Raw genomic sequence first — 13770 nt, 5'->3', positions numbered from 1 at the left:
GAGGGTAAATTTCACCCTACCACCAGAGGAGGATCCGAATAAGCCAGTTATAGAGCCACTGGTCAAGGCGTGTGCTCTTAAGAAGATGGCAGATCTATTCAGGAGGTGGAAGAAAGAGTTGAAATCAATGTATGTCGACAAAGTGAAGACTCCAGAATTCATCGACCGATTTGAGAAGATAAGAGATCACTGGCCCGCATTTGTGGCCTACAAGACATCAGACAAGAGTAAGAAAATGTCAGAGATAAACAAGATAAATGCTGCAAAGAAGCTGTATCACCATCGCACGGGGTCAGGCAGCTACTTAAGAGCCCGGCCATTGTGGGACAAAGCTGAGACTGGCCTGATTGCTAAAGGGGTCGAACCAGAGACATTGAATTGGCCAGACCGTTCAAGGACTTGGTTCTTTGGGGTTGGGGGAACTTTGGACCCTGAAATAGGGAAGTGTCGTTGGATGGACGAGCAACTTGCAATAACCGTCACGAAGCTTCAAGAAGCAATCAAGGCAGTGCAGGAAGGGACGTTCATTCTCGACAGAGAAAATGACGAGCTGACTGAGGCCCTCGGGAATCCTGAGCACCCTGGACAAACACGAGGCACGTCAGGCTTTGTTGCATGGAAGATTGGGTTTCCCAATGCAGGCGGTTACAGAACTCGGGAGAGGAAGAGGAAACAGGAGCTGAGCGATATACATAAGCTCAATGCAAGAGTACTGAAGCTAGAGGAACAAGTTAAAGCTACCCTAGAAGCTACCCCGCCACCTCAGCGGAGAAGCAGCATGGCTTCCATGGAGTTCGTTCAATAGCCTGACTTCACAGCTCCTAGCTACCCCGTGGATGCTATCACTGAGGATCAACATTGCCAGCTTATGATGAAATGGCAAAACATCAACTTGAAGGCAGTTGTCGGCATTGTTCCACCTTCTCAACCCGAAAAAACTTTTCATTGCCGTCCGATTCCACAGGGCAATGCTGTTGCGATGGCGGATGAAGTAATGGAGGGATTTGAGGAGCTCGAGCTTGACCACCCTACAGGTGAAGGGGAGATTCATCTAGGTCTTTCTCTGAAGACTCCATGTCTATGGCGGAAGGAGTACATCAAGCTTCCAAACTGGATGCCACCTCCTCCTCCTCCTCCTCCTCCGGCGAATCAAGGCACTCCATCTCCTCCTCCGCCTCCTCCTCTGGCGAGTGATCAGGGCACTCCGCCTCCTCATACGCCTCCTCCGACGCGTGACGGCACTCTGGCTCCTTATTCGCCTCCTCCAACGAGCACTCCGCCTCCTTCGGTGCATGAGAGCACTACGGCTCCTCCTCCGCCTCCTCCGGCGCGTTAGAGCACTCCGCCTCCTTCAGCGTGTCAGCGAAATCCGCCGCATCAGCAATGGCGAAAGAGAGAGGCCGCCACTTCGGCGGCTAGCAGTACAAGTAGAGGAGGGAAGCAACTCAAGTACGGTCCATCTCTCAAGGCTCCGGGAAAGTTACCATATGAGAGGACCGACAAGGAAAATGAGGACATCAGTCGTGCCCAAGTGAGGGACTTTTTTGCATGAAAACCTCCACCTCCGAAGGAAATGATAGATCCGGTGAAAGTGAAGCGGACTATCGATGCCCTGAAGCGACCACCACCGCCTCCGCCGGATTCCAACTATGTGCGCACTATTAAAAAGGCATATAAGGAAGCGGAGCGGTCGGGAAGTACTTGCAGTGATGCAAGGTTAGCAGAATGAAGAAGTGGGAAAAAAGTCCCCAGCTCGGCGAATAGGCAAAGCAAACGTGCCCCCCGCTCAAGGTGTCTAGAGATATCGTCGCTAATCATCCGGGGATGGTGCCCGGTATCACTCATGTTGTTACCTGACCGATGATATAGAGTTTGAAACAATGGAGGTGGACGAATTCAAATTCCAGCACGGGCAGCCCGTCGTCAAACCTGATCATCCTCCTCCTCTAACGACGATGATGCGAAGACTCCATGAATGGTACATGGAAAGATGCCGCCAGTCTGGGAAGCATACTTTGACCATGAGAATTAAAGAGGAGCGCGACCTCGTTGGAATGGATATTTTGAATATTGAATTTGACGAGTTATTCCAGTTATACAATCAAAAGGCCCTCGACAAAACACTCGTGACTTGCTACTGTCTGTAAGTACTACTTCTGTAATAATTAAGTCTCTATATATAGCTCAGCTCTTTCATTTGCATGTATATATAATTATCCTCACTATATTATGCAGGTTGAAGATCGTCAAATGCAGAAAAGCAGATATCTATGACATTGGGTTCATTGACCCAAATGTCATACATGAATGAACGGTCAAACACAATGTCTCTGAAACCGAGGACAACTTGCTACAATCATTGCTTAAAAATCAAAACAAAGATAAAATACTCTTTCCTTACAACTTCAAGTGAGTGTTAATGTCTTGTGCATATTCGGTTTCCCTCACTCGAGGTTAATTATAGTAATGTAATTGATGAGTTATGCATGCGTGTGTGGATTCCACTTTATTTTGCTAGAGATTAAGCTTGAAGCTGTAATAGTAACTATCTTAAACTCGAGAAGAAAAGATCCCCAGGAGTATGCGGACATGACTGATATGCTCCAGAAGTAAGTTCAATTGATCATTATCGCACCATATCGGCAACTTTGTTCATTTCCTGGATATCAAGTAATTATTCTCTTTGTTTGGCAAGGTTTGGAAAGAGTTCACCGTAATTACACCGGGACTGCCGACGCAGCTGCAATTTAAATACCCGAAAGTAAGTACTACTAGCTAGTTCCGTGCATATCCCATTGATCCTAGCTAGTTTCATCAATACCATTTAGCATGCTTGATTATCAGTTTGATTGAACTCTATTTCTCGTAAAGTGCTTGTGGCAGGAAGCCGGGAATGATTTTTGTAGGTACTACGTTTGCGAGTTCATCTACAACTCGACAACCTCTAAGTGGGGCTACTCTGAAAAACAATATGAGGTACGTAAACAAAATAATTCATAATTTTATTTTATTACCATCATTTGTGTTGAGTTTCATTCATATAAATGTACTGACCCACTTCTTTAAATTAGATGTGGCAGATGCGGGATGAACTCCGACGACATGATCACATACGAGCTATTCAAGAGGAATTGGCGGGATTCTTTCTTGACCATGTCATACATAAAGCCAGAGAATACCATGTGGAAGTTGAAATAGACCTTAGATGTTAGGGTTTGTAATAGATCTTATATTGTATATATGTAGCTAGTAGCGTCGGATAGATATACGAAAACTTGTTATTCGACCAATCTCTCGGAGAAAGAGAGGTTACTTCTCTCTGTATATGTTCATGACAATCTTGTGTACTTAATGGTTCCTCCATTTGCTTACTAGCTAGCGTGTCGAGTTCTCTCTATAGGTATAGTAGCTAGCTAGCTCCGACCAAGCACGGAGGTAAGAGAGGTCACTTCTCTCTATTAGCTAGCTAACACAATATATGAAACCCCTAAATTAACCCTCCAAAGCCCCCTAACCCCCCCCCCCCTCAAAAAAAACAAAAACCCCAGCTCCTGCCATATGCTGACACGTGGATGCCTTTTGGTCCCGGTTGGCATTATCAACCGGGACTAAAGATCCTCCTGCCTGGGCGCCCCACAGCACCCACGAGGAACCCTTTTTGTCCCGGTTCATGAGCAGATCGGGACTAAAGGTTTTGGGCTTTAGTCCCGATCCTTTAGTCCCGGTTCCAGAACCGGGGCTAATGGGCCCCTGGAACCAGGACAAATGGCCCATTTGCTACTAGTGAGGATCTTTTTACAATGTTCCTGATGTCGTTGGACACGAACAGCGCTCCGTGACCCAGTCCCTCAACCTGGACAATGGCATCAGTGTTGCCTGAAGCACATACATTGTACTAAAATGGACTTTGATGTTTCCAGTCTAATGTGATAACAGTCGGGCATCCGTGAGGAATGCCGACAAATGCACGCAACCATATAAGTATTTCTATGGTCTAAATTGCACGCACCTTTGCTACACTATGATGAAGTCCTGCCATGTTTTATGTTTTGCGCAATTACCACTAATCATGTTGTTTCTCGTGTGGCAGCATGAAGGATTTCAGGAGTTTGCTGATGTCGTCGAGTATAGGATGGGGGTGGTGGTGGGGAGTCTTAAGCTGTTGGGCTAGGGACCTGATTTTTGTGTCAGTCATATTTGCTAGTCTCTTTCATTCACAAATATAAGATTTGGATATTTTAATATGGACTATATACGGAATGAAATGAATAAAACAAAACACACTAGAACATGTTCATAACTTTATATACATTCAATTCATTTCATAAAAAAGCTTGAACATCTTATACTATTTATAACGGAAACATTAACGCCCACACGTGTGGGCGTTTTCATCTCGCCCACACGCGTGGATCCGCGTCCGTTCGCCGGTGCACGAATCTTGGCATGTTTGTGGTGCCACATAGGACTAGGCTGGTGTGTGGGCATTCACACGGTCGCCCACACGTCCGTTTCACCACACGGAGGGGCCGGTGTGCAGGCGTTTAGCAGTTCGCCCACACGCCAGTTTTCACTCACGCATAAGGGCTGGTATGTGGGCATTTGCCATCTCGCCCACACACCCGTCTCCTCTCCCACACCCAATCTGCCAGTTGCCATGTGTTTTGTAGTGTACATGGCAACTGCCCTAGCGTGCTTGTAAGCAGATGGCAACTCTCGTTTTTTTTACCCGAACATGTCAGTTGCCATGTGTTTTGCAGGGTGCACGGCAACTGCCTAGTGTGCACGTAAGCAGATGGCAACTCTCTTTTACCCGAGTTGCCATGTGTTTTTGCATGGTACATGACAACTGCCCCGGCGTGCACGTAAGCAGATGGCAACTCTTTCTTTTACATGGCAACTGCCCTAGCGTGCTTGTGAGCACATGGCAACTCTCTCAACTGTCTAGTGTTAGTAGGTGGCAACTTCTAAAGTTTTGAAATCATGGCACAGACCATACATGGCAACTGCAATTGAGCAACCATGGCAACTGTAGTTGTCCGACATGGCAACTGTAGTTCAGCGACATGACAACTGCAGTTAAATGAACATGGAAGATGGTCCAGACCATGGCAACTGCGGGGACGCTGGTGACTGTCACGCGGGGCGTGCCGGACCATAAGGTAGGAGGCCTGACGTACGGGCGTATGGGCGTTATCTATTTTGCCCACACGTAGACATGTGAGAGGGACCGCGAGGAAAAAAAGCGTGTGGGCATTACTTGTTTTGCCCCACGTAGGCGTATGGGCTGATCCTTTTAAACACCACAAAAACTGTGTGGGCAGACCCCTACGTGTGGGCGTTATCAGCGTCCATTATAAACATAATAGCATCGGCAATGCTACACATACAAACAGTTTACAGGGTTTTACAGGGTGGGTTAGTTTTTATTGGCAAACAGGTGAGCGGGACGGCCCACCCCCCTGAAAATCAGGGGTGGGAAGGTTTGTGATTGGTTGTTAGATGGAAACAGTTTACAGGTTTTTACAAATCTTTGTATGTCTAGCATTTTTGTAATAGCATTTATTACGCGTGTATCTCATAGTAGGGGTATCATGCAAACACGCAATGCGCATCACACAAATATCTACCTAGCTAGAACCGGCGCAAAGTCTGACTTATGCAGGCTTCTCCTCCTAAAGAAATCCCCGAATTTGCGTAGAACAGACTTCCTCTTCTTGTGCTTCATGGCATGCTCCAAGCCGCCGTACTGTCTTCCGTCATCGAAGTGGTCGAACTCGTAGTCGTAGTCGTCCATGGCCGCCGCCGCCGCCGCGGACCTCAGCTCCGCGATGTTGCTGATGGACGCGAACATCCGATCCTTCCGGCTTGCGGCCATCACCCTGCCGGAGTCCAGGAACGCCGCCGCACTGAGCTTTCCCTCCGCATCGGCTTTCCACTTCTCCAAGAGCAGCCCCGCCGCCTTCTCTCCACCGCCGGCGCCTCCATCGGCGGCAGTGGACTTTTGGGTTGCTGCCGTGAGCTGGTTGCTTAGATCCACGGCCCGCCCCTGCGCGGCAGCCTCGCTGGCCTTGAGCGACTCGTTCTCCAGCCTCAGGGACTCCATGGCGCGCTCTTTCTCGGCGATGGCGTCGCGTAGCTTCGAGTTCTCGCTGCCCGCGAACTCGAGGGACTCGTTGGCCGCGTTGGCCTCCTCCACCGCTCGCTCCAGCGCGCGCCCTAGGCCGCCGTTCTCGTGGTTGACCGCCCGGTGCAGCTCGGCGAGCTCGGCGTTGTCACGCCGGGCGCCGTCGGCGTCCTCCTCGGCCGCTTGGGCGCGTCCGAGCAGCGTCTTCTCCCTGGCGCGCCACGCAGCCGTGGCCTCCTTCCACTCGGACATGACGCCGTCGAGCTGCTCGGTCGTCGACCCCAGGTCCACCTCGGCGGTGCGCAGCAGGCCCTCGAGGCGGCCGGCCTCGGCGTTGGCGCGCTCGAGCTCGGCCTGCGCGTCGGACAGCCACGCCTTCACCTGCTTGGCCTCCATGGTGACGACGGAGAGCGCGGCGGCGAGGTCGTCCCCCGCCGTCCGGCTCCTCTCCTCGGCGATCAGCGCCGACCGGAGGCTGCCCCTCAGCCCGTTGATCTCCTCGTCGACGCCGCCGAACATGAGGTCCATGACGCTCCACTGCCCCTGCGTGGGCCCGGCCGCGACCGCGCCCTGCCGCAGCGTGGCGGCCTCGAGCTTGGCTTCCTCGAGCGCGATCTTGGCTTGCTCCAGCTCCTTGGTCCGGTGGATCAGGGACTCCAGCATCTTCGCCTCCGTCTGCTTCGCCACCGCCACCTCCCGCTCCAGAAGCCGCACCCGCGCCGACGGCGATGACGTCTCGCCCTCGCCGTCTTGCTTCTCCAGCTCCGTCGCCATGTCGCCGCCGCTGCTGGCACGCTGCAGTGAACCCATATATAAGTCGCAGTACCTACCGTGGACCAAAGCGGTGGAGAATGTTTATGCAGCATGCCCATGTGCGCACCTCGGAAGAATAGTGTGGAGGACGACGGACGTGGTGGTGGTGGTAGAGCTGCTGCGTTCGTGCCGAGGCGTGGCTTCGGAACTGGAAGCCGGAGGAGTCGTCGGCCGGCCCACCACCCCACGATCCGGATCTGCACGGCGAATGTTTATATTTACCTAGTCGTCGGATCGATCGGAATGCTCGCCGGCCCGGCTACAAACTTTCTCCGAGAAAGCGGTCTAGAGTACACGAGATTTCCAGTGGTTCACGCTAGACAAAATGAGTTACGTACCCATGTGGCCGTGTCACTCGTAGACACGGAGCATGCTTAATTCGCTGGGGATGTGGAGCAGTTGGGAAAAAGAGACGGCGCGCTTGATCTTGACCGTCGCGTGCGATCCCATGCGAATTTACAATGCCAACTGCGCGTGATCCAACGGAGGATGTGACGGGTGCTACTACGTACTGGTGTCTATCCGCATAGTGTTGCTAGTTTATTGCACTTTGGATCGACTTTTATACTAGTAAGTTTTTGTAAGAGTGAGCGTTTTTGGACTTTTATAGCCGTCCTCAGCTTCATATTCTTGTAGCTAGATACTGCCACTCGCTAGAAGAGCCAACCGCGATGCCATGTACAAGGGAAAGCCGCCAATTGCCGTGACAAAATTTCAGTTTTATAGGCGGTCCAGTAACCAAGCAGTCAGCGGATAAATTATTTCTGAGCCGACGTCGCTCGCATGGTCACCACGACTCATGTGTCGGGCCGCCATTGGATTGGCAACTCGTGAGTTGAAAAATAACATGGCAAATGGATTATTATTTTTCACTTTCGTCCCGGTATGCTGGTCTTGTATCACTATCATAGTATCAAGGAAAAGGCAGAACTAGTAAACCGGTTTCTTTTCTCAAAGAAAAAAGGTAAACCGATTTCTCGGGAAAAAACAACACACACAACCGATCCCCTCCCCGAGCGAAGAGAAAAACAAGCCAACGAGCGTGTCTTTAGACATACATACCGACAGATAATTTTCTTTTTCACTATATGTTTTTTTTAAGGAGCGTGCTACGGATCAACCAAGTGATTTCTCGGGAAATCAGTCGGGTCAATGACCGTCCGATTTTGATGATTTGCATGCAGTATCTCTATTCCTAATATCTCAGTTGGTAGGTCGCGTTCCGGATTTTATTTTCGTCCCACCTCGCCCGGTTTTTTTTGGTACCTATTTTCGTACCTCCTCCCACCTCCCACCTCCCAACGATTTTCTCCTGAACCGTCGAGTGATGCCCCCCGTGGAGGTAGCGATGCCTCAGGTAGCGAGCGAGGCCTGCAAGTCGAAAAAAACCTACGAAAGAAAACCAACGAGAAAAAACCCACGAGCGATGGAGCGAGGCAACGCACACCCTCCCTCCGCAAACCCTAGCCGTCGCACGAGGGAAGAGATGAGGGGCAGCACGTTGCGTCCAGACGTCTCCGCCGCCGGCCTCTCTACACTCCGCTCCCCAGTCCCCACCTCCTCCGGTCCTCCCGCACGGCCGCTCCTCCGCGACGACACCAACCGTCCAGAAGCGGAGTCGCCGCCTCGACCCGGGGTCCCCCCGTCCCCATCGTGGTCAGCACCACGCACATCCCGAGGCACCACCCGCTCGTTGTCGGCACGCCCGAGCCTGCCAAGAAGGAGGCCGTGCCGCGGAGGGGCTCCTGGGGCCGAGAAGCATAGTGGCGCCGGCGATGCCGGGGTGCTCGCATCACCCAAGGTTGTCAGGCCCATCGCGCTCAACTTCGAGGAGAAGACGCCCGTCAAGGAGCGGCCCTCGCCAGCGCGGAGCTCGGCGTTGGTCAAGAAGAGCACCACCATCATGCACAGGCTGGTGACACACGGCTGGAGCTTCGTCGCCGACAGGGCAACCCACCTCCTCCTCCACAGAACAAGATCCCAAAGGGCCGGTTCCACCTGTATGTACTCTGTACACCTGAACTGAACATGTTCTGTCTTGCAACTTCTGAAGCTGATCCGAATTGAAGCTTAAACTGTATGTGCAGGAGAAGAGCTCGATGAGCTACACGGCTCACGCACCATGAGCAGGAGGCCCAGGGAGAAGGAGCCCTCCTTGCTGGTCTCCGACGACCGGCGTCGGCAGCACAACTGCCTCCCCCAAGAGGAGGCCCTCCTTGTCGGCCTCTCCCGTGCTGGTGCTAGGGAAGCTCAATGCTCTCGACAAGGCAAGTGATCACATTCAGATGGGCTCTTCTCTCTGTTGGTTTTTCTATCTGCCTTTTCTTTGAACTGATCCGACGCTGGGAAATTTTATTTCAGGAAGCCAGGGAATAGGCGCAGAATCAATGGCAAGCCAAGTCGACAGGTGACTTCACACATCAAATCGAATCAATGGTGTTTTTCTACTGGCACATTAGTGCAAAAAAATGACAATTGATAGCCTCTCCTTTAGCTATCATACCATGTGTTGTGTCACTAAGTTACGATCTCAGCTGCGGTCTACATATTTTCAGATTAATGAAGCTTATAGCCCTCCAATGCAGTATCTGTATGCTTTACAAAACTATCCGAGTATTGCAAAATTGTATGATACATCAAATTGGAGCATAGCCTACATACTTATGGACTGTGGACTTATGTTGCTTATTTAGAGGCTGCCGTACATGGATCAGGTATGATATTGATTGCAGAAATTTCTATACGACTCTTGCGGATTTCAACCTTGTTCTTCTCCCTAATTTAGGAAAACTACAAGTATTTGGTGCACGATCTAAAATAGCTGCAGGCTAATCCTCCCCTAATGTTCATAATGTTCTGTGGTACACAATATGGGTAAAGGAGAGCACATTGCTCTAATGTTTTTCCATATGATATTAAATCAGACATTTCAGTGGATAATATATGGTATTGACTTGGACATTGGTGTTGTGGAACAATCTAGCAGGTATTGGATCTTATAGAATTATAGAGTTGGCAGGGTCTGAAAATCATGGTGTTGGTGTTTCAGCCTATTAATCTGTAGATAAAGAAAGTCCATACATCTCTACAAATAATCCTGAAGAAAGTTCTACTATTGCGAACGCTCCAACTGAATAAGAAATATGATTTTTTTTTAATTGAAGAAGAAGCCAGTTTCTCGAGAAGGAATACAGAATAATATTTGGGATTATTTACTTGAGGTATTTCCATGACTTCATTCTTTATTTTCTCATCCCTCATTATTGGTACTATATAATGGCAATTTGGGACGTTGCAACATAAAGTTTGGGCAAACATATGTTGCTTATTAGATGGCCATTTAGGATGGATCCGTGATAAATTGTGCATTATAAGTTGATATTTCTGAATTTACTCTCTTTAGCTCTGCTAGGAGTGGGATTAATCTTTATTTTTATTGATTACTCCTTTTTAGTACAACCAATATTTTACTGAATAAAAACTGTAACTCTATTAATGAAGTGGTAGCTAGTGGAGTACATAATTGCACCATTGTACGACAGTGACCATAACTCTAGATTATACTTAGGATTGCATCTTCACTGAAGTAGAGATATTTGGTCATTTTTCCGATGTGAATTAAGATGACCATAACTCTCACGTCGTAGTTATGGTACCACCTCCTGTGTCATTAAAGGATACTTGTGTGATTTACTAGCTGTTTTAGGTACCTCCTACGGTCCTACGTACTCGTGTGATTTACTTGCCGTTTTATATAAGCATGATGCTCGTATGTTTTGATATTTAGCACTTTGCGTCATATGTGAAAGAAGTAATTTAAATGATTCCACCCATTGTAATTGCATACTAGGTCTCAGATTCATCGCATCAACCGTGAGGGGTAGTATGCAAGGATCAACCGATGTGGATAACAAAATCTGGGTGCGAGCTTCCGGGAAATCTAATTGGGTCTATGCAAACAAGCAGATTTGGAAGATAATCCCTGTACATGTATGACTATACGAACTCTTCTTCCCTCCAGGCAATAGAGTTTAGCTTCAGTAAGCAAGTGCTAAGATAACTTGCATTCATAACTCTACTGCTGATCAAGTCAAGTGTTTGTATTTGGTGTTCAGGTTGATTTGGCAAATCTTTGACAGTAGTTGTGGGTCTTATACTGATGACAATCAACGTGTCTTTTCCGACCAACCAGGGGTCGATTCCAACATATGTTTTGTCCATCTTTGAAGCCCATTTGCTACTCATTGATCTGCTTCACTCCTCCACAAGGTACGATATTATTATACCCCTGTTGCGTCCTACTGCGCACACGCAATTGTGGTGATCAGAATGGAATTCTATTCGTGATTCATGATCTCCACGTCGAAGGAACCGAATGGAAACAATAGCATGACAAAACAAATGAATTTCTACCTATATTTCTACACATTGTCCAGCCCCTTGTCTAGCTCGTTGATTTTTATTAGTTTCAGTTTCTCACTAGGTTCTCTTGAGCGATGAGTCATACTGGATGTTCAAGGACACAGAAGGCTTCATGAACCACATTCTCTTGCTGAACTTTTTTTTGGCATCATAACAACGATTCCCATGATCTTTCTATGGTAAAACCTTCAGTCTTGTTAATCCCGTTATCTTGAGTTATGATGGTATATGAATTTTTTTCCATTGGAGCAACAATGTCATTCTTTTTTAGCCTGCAACTATGATGTTTCCATTCAAGTTACTGATTGCTGGAATGCGATTATTTGAAGGCATCTTATGACCTGGTCATAACTAGCCAAAGCTCTGCAATATTAGTGTGTAATCATATCCTCTTTCTCTCTGCTTGTGGGTAGTGCTTTACTGATGGACGGTGTTGGCGCGTTTAGGGCATAATGACCTGAGCGGTAGATCGTACGGTGAACAACGTCGACAGCAGCGCTAGAGCGCGGCGAGGCTGGTTGAGGTTTTCTCTATGCTTCTTTTAATGACCACATGTAATTTTATTTGAGATCTTTTCATGGTTGCATTGTATTAATAGGTGCAGTTCAGAAAAGAATTAGAAGTTGGATCTCTCCTTTTGTGCTATTATTGCTAAAATCAAGAGGCTCATTACAAGGAATTGTCATGTTTTGTGTACCTTGTAATAGTGACACGCAATGGTCGTGTGATGTTGAGTGATATTGATCCTATTTGATAATGGCTGGTATATGTTCTTTGGTGACACGCGATTTTATGGTTTAGGAGAGACCAAGACTGCCGAGAAAGAAAGAAGCCAATCTGGCCCCCTGGGACCTGCGACCACAGCTGGAGAGGGCGTCTCCCCCTTGTCGACGGGGTTTGGCGCCGGTGCTCGGTGCGCCGTCTTAGCCGTGTTGGGTGGCGAGTCAGCGGCGGGCTTGGATCCGATCTGAAGTTGGTGGCATCACCATGCTTGTCCTCCTTTGTTAGCTGATCTGCGGGCTTCCTCCGGATGTCCTGCTCGGCTGGTTGGTGGAGCAATGGCGATGCAAGCTCTGGGTCGGGGGAAACCCTTCACCGGTGGTGCCGGTCACGATGTTGGCGGCGCTTGCGGTGCCGTTCTCCCTCTGGTGGGCGACATCGAGACCCTCTCCTCGCCTTCCACCCCATGGTCCCGGGCGAAAGCCTAAAATCTCTTGATTGGGCGGCGACAGCGCGTCGGCATCGTTTTCTTCTTTAAGACGCTGCCTTGGGAGTCCAGGATGGCCAGGGGCTTGGAGTGGTGGTGGTTTGCCTGTTCTTCTAACGTGACCCTGCTTGGTAATGGCGGTGGGTTCCTTGGTCTTGGCCGGTGACGGGCACGATGTATGGGTTCCAATGAGAGGTGAGGTGGCCAGGGCTCGTCCTCTCCCCAACAACATGTTGGCCAGTCCATCCGTGCTCGACGGTGAGCTATTCTGCCTCCTGACGGGCCGACGTCCTTTGATCTAGGACGAGAAGGCAGGGGTGCCCTCTTCGGAGGCAGAGGTTGAAGGTAGGACAACTGGGTTGGCCCTTGGGAGTTGATGGAGCATGGCCTTCCTCCGGTGGTGAATTGCTCCCTTACGCGGTTGCGTCGATGGCATGATCGGAGGTCGTCGCTTGTTGTTCCATAGTGTTTGTATCCTGTTGATTTTTGGTTCTCTTATTTTCCTTCTTTGTTGTGGTGATGGCTGTAATGTGTGGTTGTTGCTTTATATATAAAGCGGGGCGAAAACCATGCTCAGTAAAGAAAGAAGCCGAAGAGAGTTTGAATTTGTTGCTATTTGATGAAACCAGATGCCACCATGTTTAACACGTATTTCTGAATTAAAATAATAATTTGATAAATGCGTATATTTCTATTATTACATGGCAATGCACGGTTATGCGGCTTTTGCCCGTAGCAACTTTTGATATTTCCTGGCCAGAGAGAACAAACATGTGTCCAAGCACGCCGAAGTTATTATTCTCAGGTTTTTTATGCTGATATTGAATGGCTACCTTCCATCTGCTAGGGGGATAGTTTTTGCTGATCTTTCGTCTGAATGTGCTCATCTAGAGCTAAAGCTGGAAGAAGCCCAAGCATCACATAATCCTGAAGACCTATGAACTGTCTCCAAAGTCTTGAGCTTATTAAGAGATGACACAAAATTTGAGCTTTCTTATACAAAATTGTGTTGGTGTCTGGTTGTAGAACATATTTCGTATTATAGAAGTTAAAGAGAGGAAGTAAAAGGGTAAGCCAAGGGCTAGCCTAAAATCCCAAAAGGACTCACGTGGTATTTGTTGTCGGCCAACCTGTCTTCAATCCAGCGGTTGGTCGCTTGAACAATGTTATTCACTGATAGGGGGTTTTGATCAAAAGTTTA

At 48.7% G+C, this 13770-nt stretch overlaps 1 protein-coding gene and 1 long non-coding RNA gene across 7 annotated transcripts; one reads left to right on the top strand and one right to left on the bottom strand.

Annotated features, from left to right (window-relative positions):
• Positions 1-5440: 5440 nt before the first annotated feature.
• LOC123159196 (uncharacterized) lies at positions 5441-7385 on the bottom strand. Its single transcript, XM_044577022.1, has 2 exons — positions 7008-7385; positions 5441-6922 (listed from the first exon to the last, which is right to left on the bottom strand). The coding sequence occupies exon 2, from the start codon at positions 6899-6901 to the stop codon at positions 5627-5629; it is 1275 nt and encodes a 424-aa protein (XP_044432957.1). The 5' UTR covers positions 6902-6922; positions 7008-7385; the 3' UTR covers positions 5441-5626.
• A 1914-nt stretch (positions 7386-9299) lies between these two features.
• Positions 9300-13199, top strand: LOC123162729 (uncharacterized). 6 transcript variants are annotated; one of them, XR_006481448.1, is made up of 6 exons: positions 9300-9347; positions 9496-9654; positions 9726-10161; positions 10791-10930; positions 11056-11209; positions 11424-13199. It is a non-coding gene; the product is annotated as an uncharacterized lncRNA (long non-coding RNA). The 6 variants fall into 6 exon arrangements; XR_006481447.1 differs by having other exon boundaries at positions 9496-9814; positions 9927-10161; XR_006481444.1 differs by having other exon boundaries at positions 9496-10161; positions 11424-11541; positions 11776-13197.
• Positions 13200-13770: the final 571 nt, after the last annotated feature.

The sequence above is a fragment of the Triticum aestivum genome, chromosome 7B (genome assembly GCF_018294505.1).
Source record: "Triticum aestivum cultivar Chinese Spring chromosome 7B, IWGSC CS RefSeq v2.1, whole genome shotgun sequence".
Classification (NCBI taxonomy): Eukaryota; Viridiplantae; Streptophyta; class Magnoliopsida; order Poales; family Poaceae; genus Triticum; species Triticum aestivum.
This window is presented reverse-complemented; position numbering and strand designations above follow the sequence as displayed.

Coding starts and splice junctions, on each gene's coding strand:
- LOC123159196 (XM_044577022.1), bottom strand. CDS start 6,901: ATGGCGACGGAGCTGGAGAAGCAAGACGGCGAGGGCGAGACGTCATCG.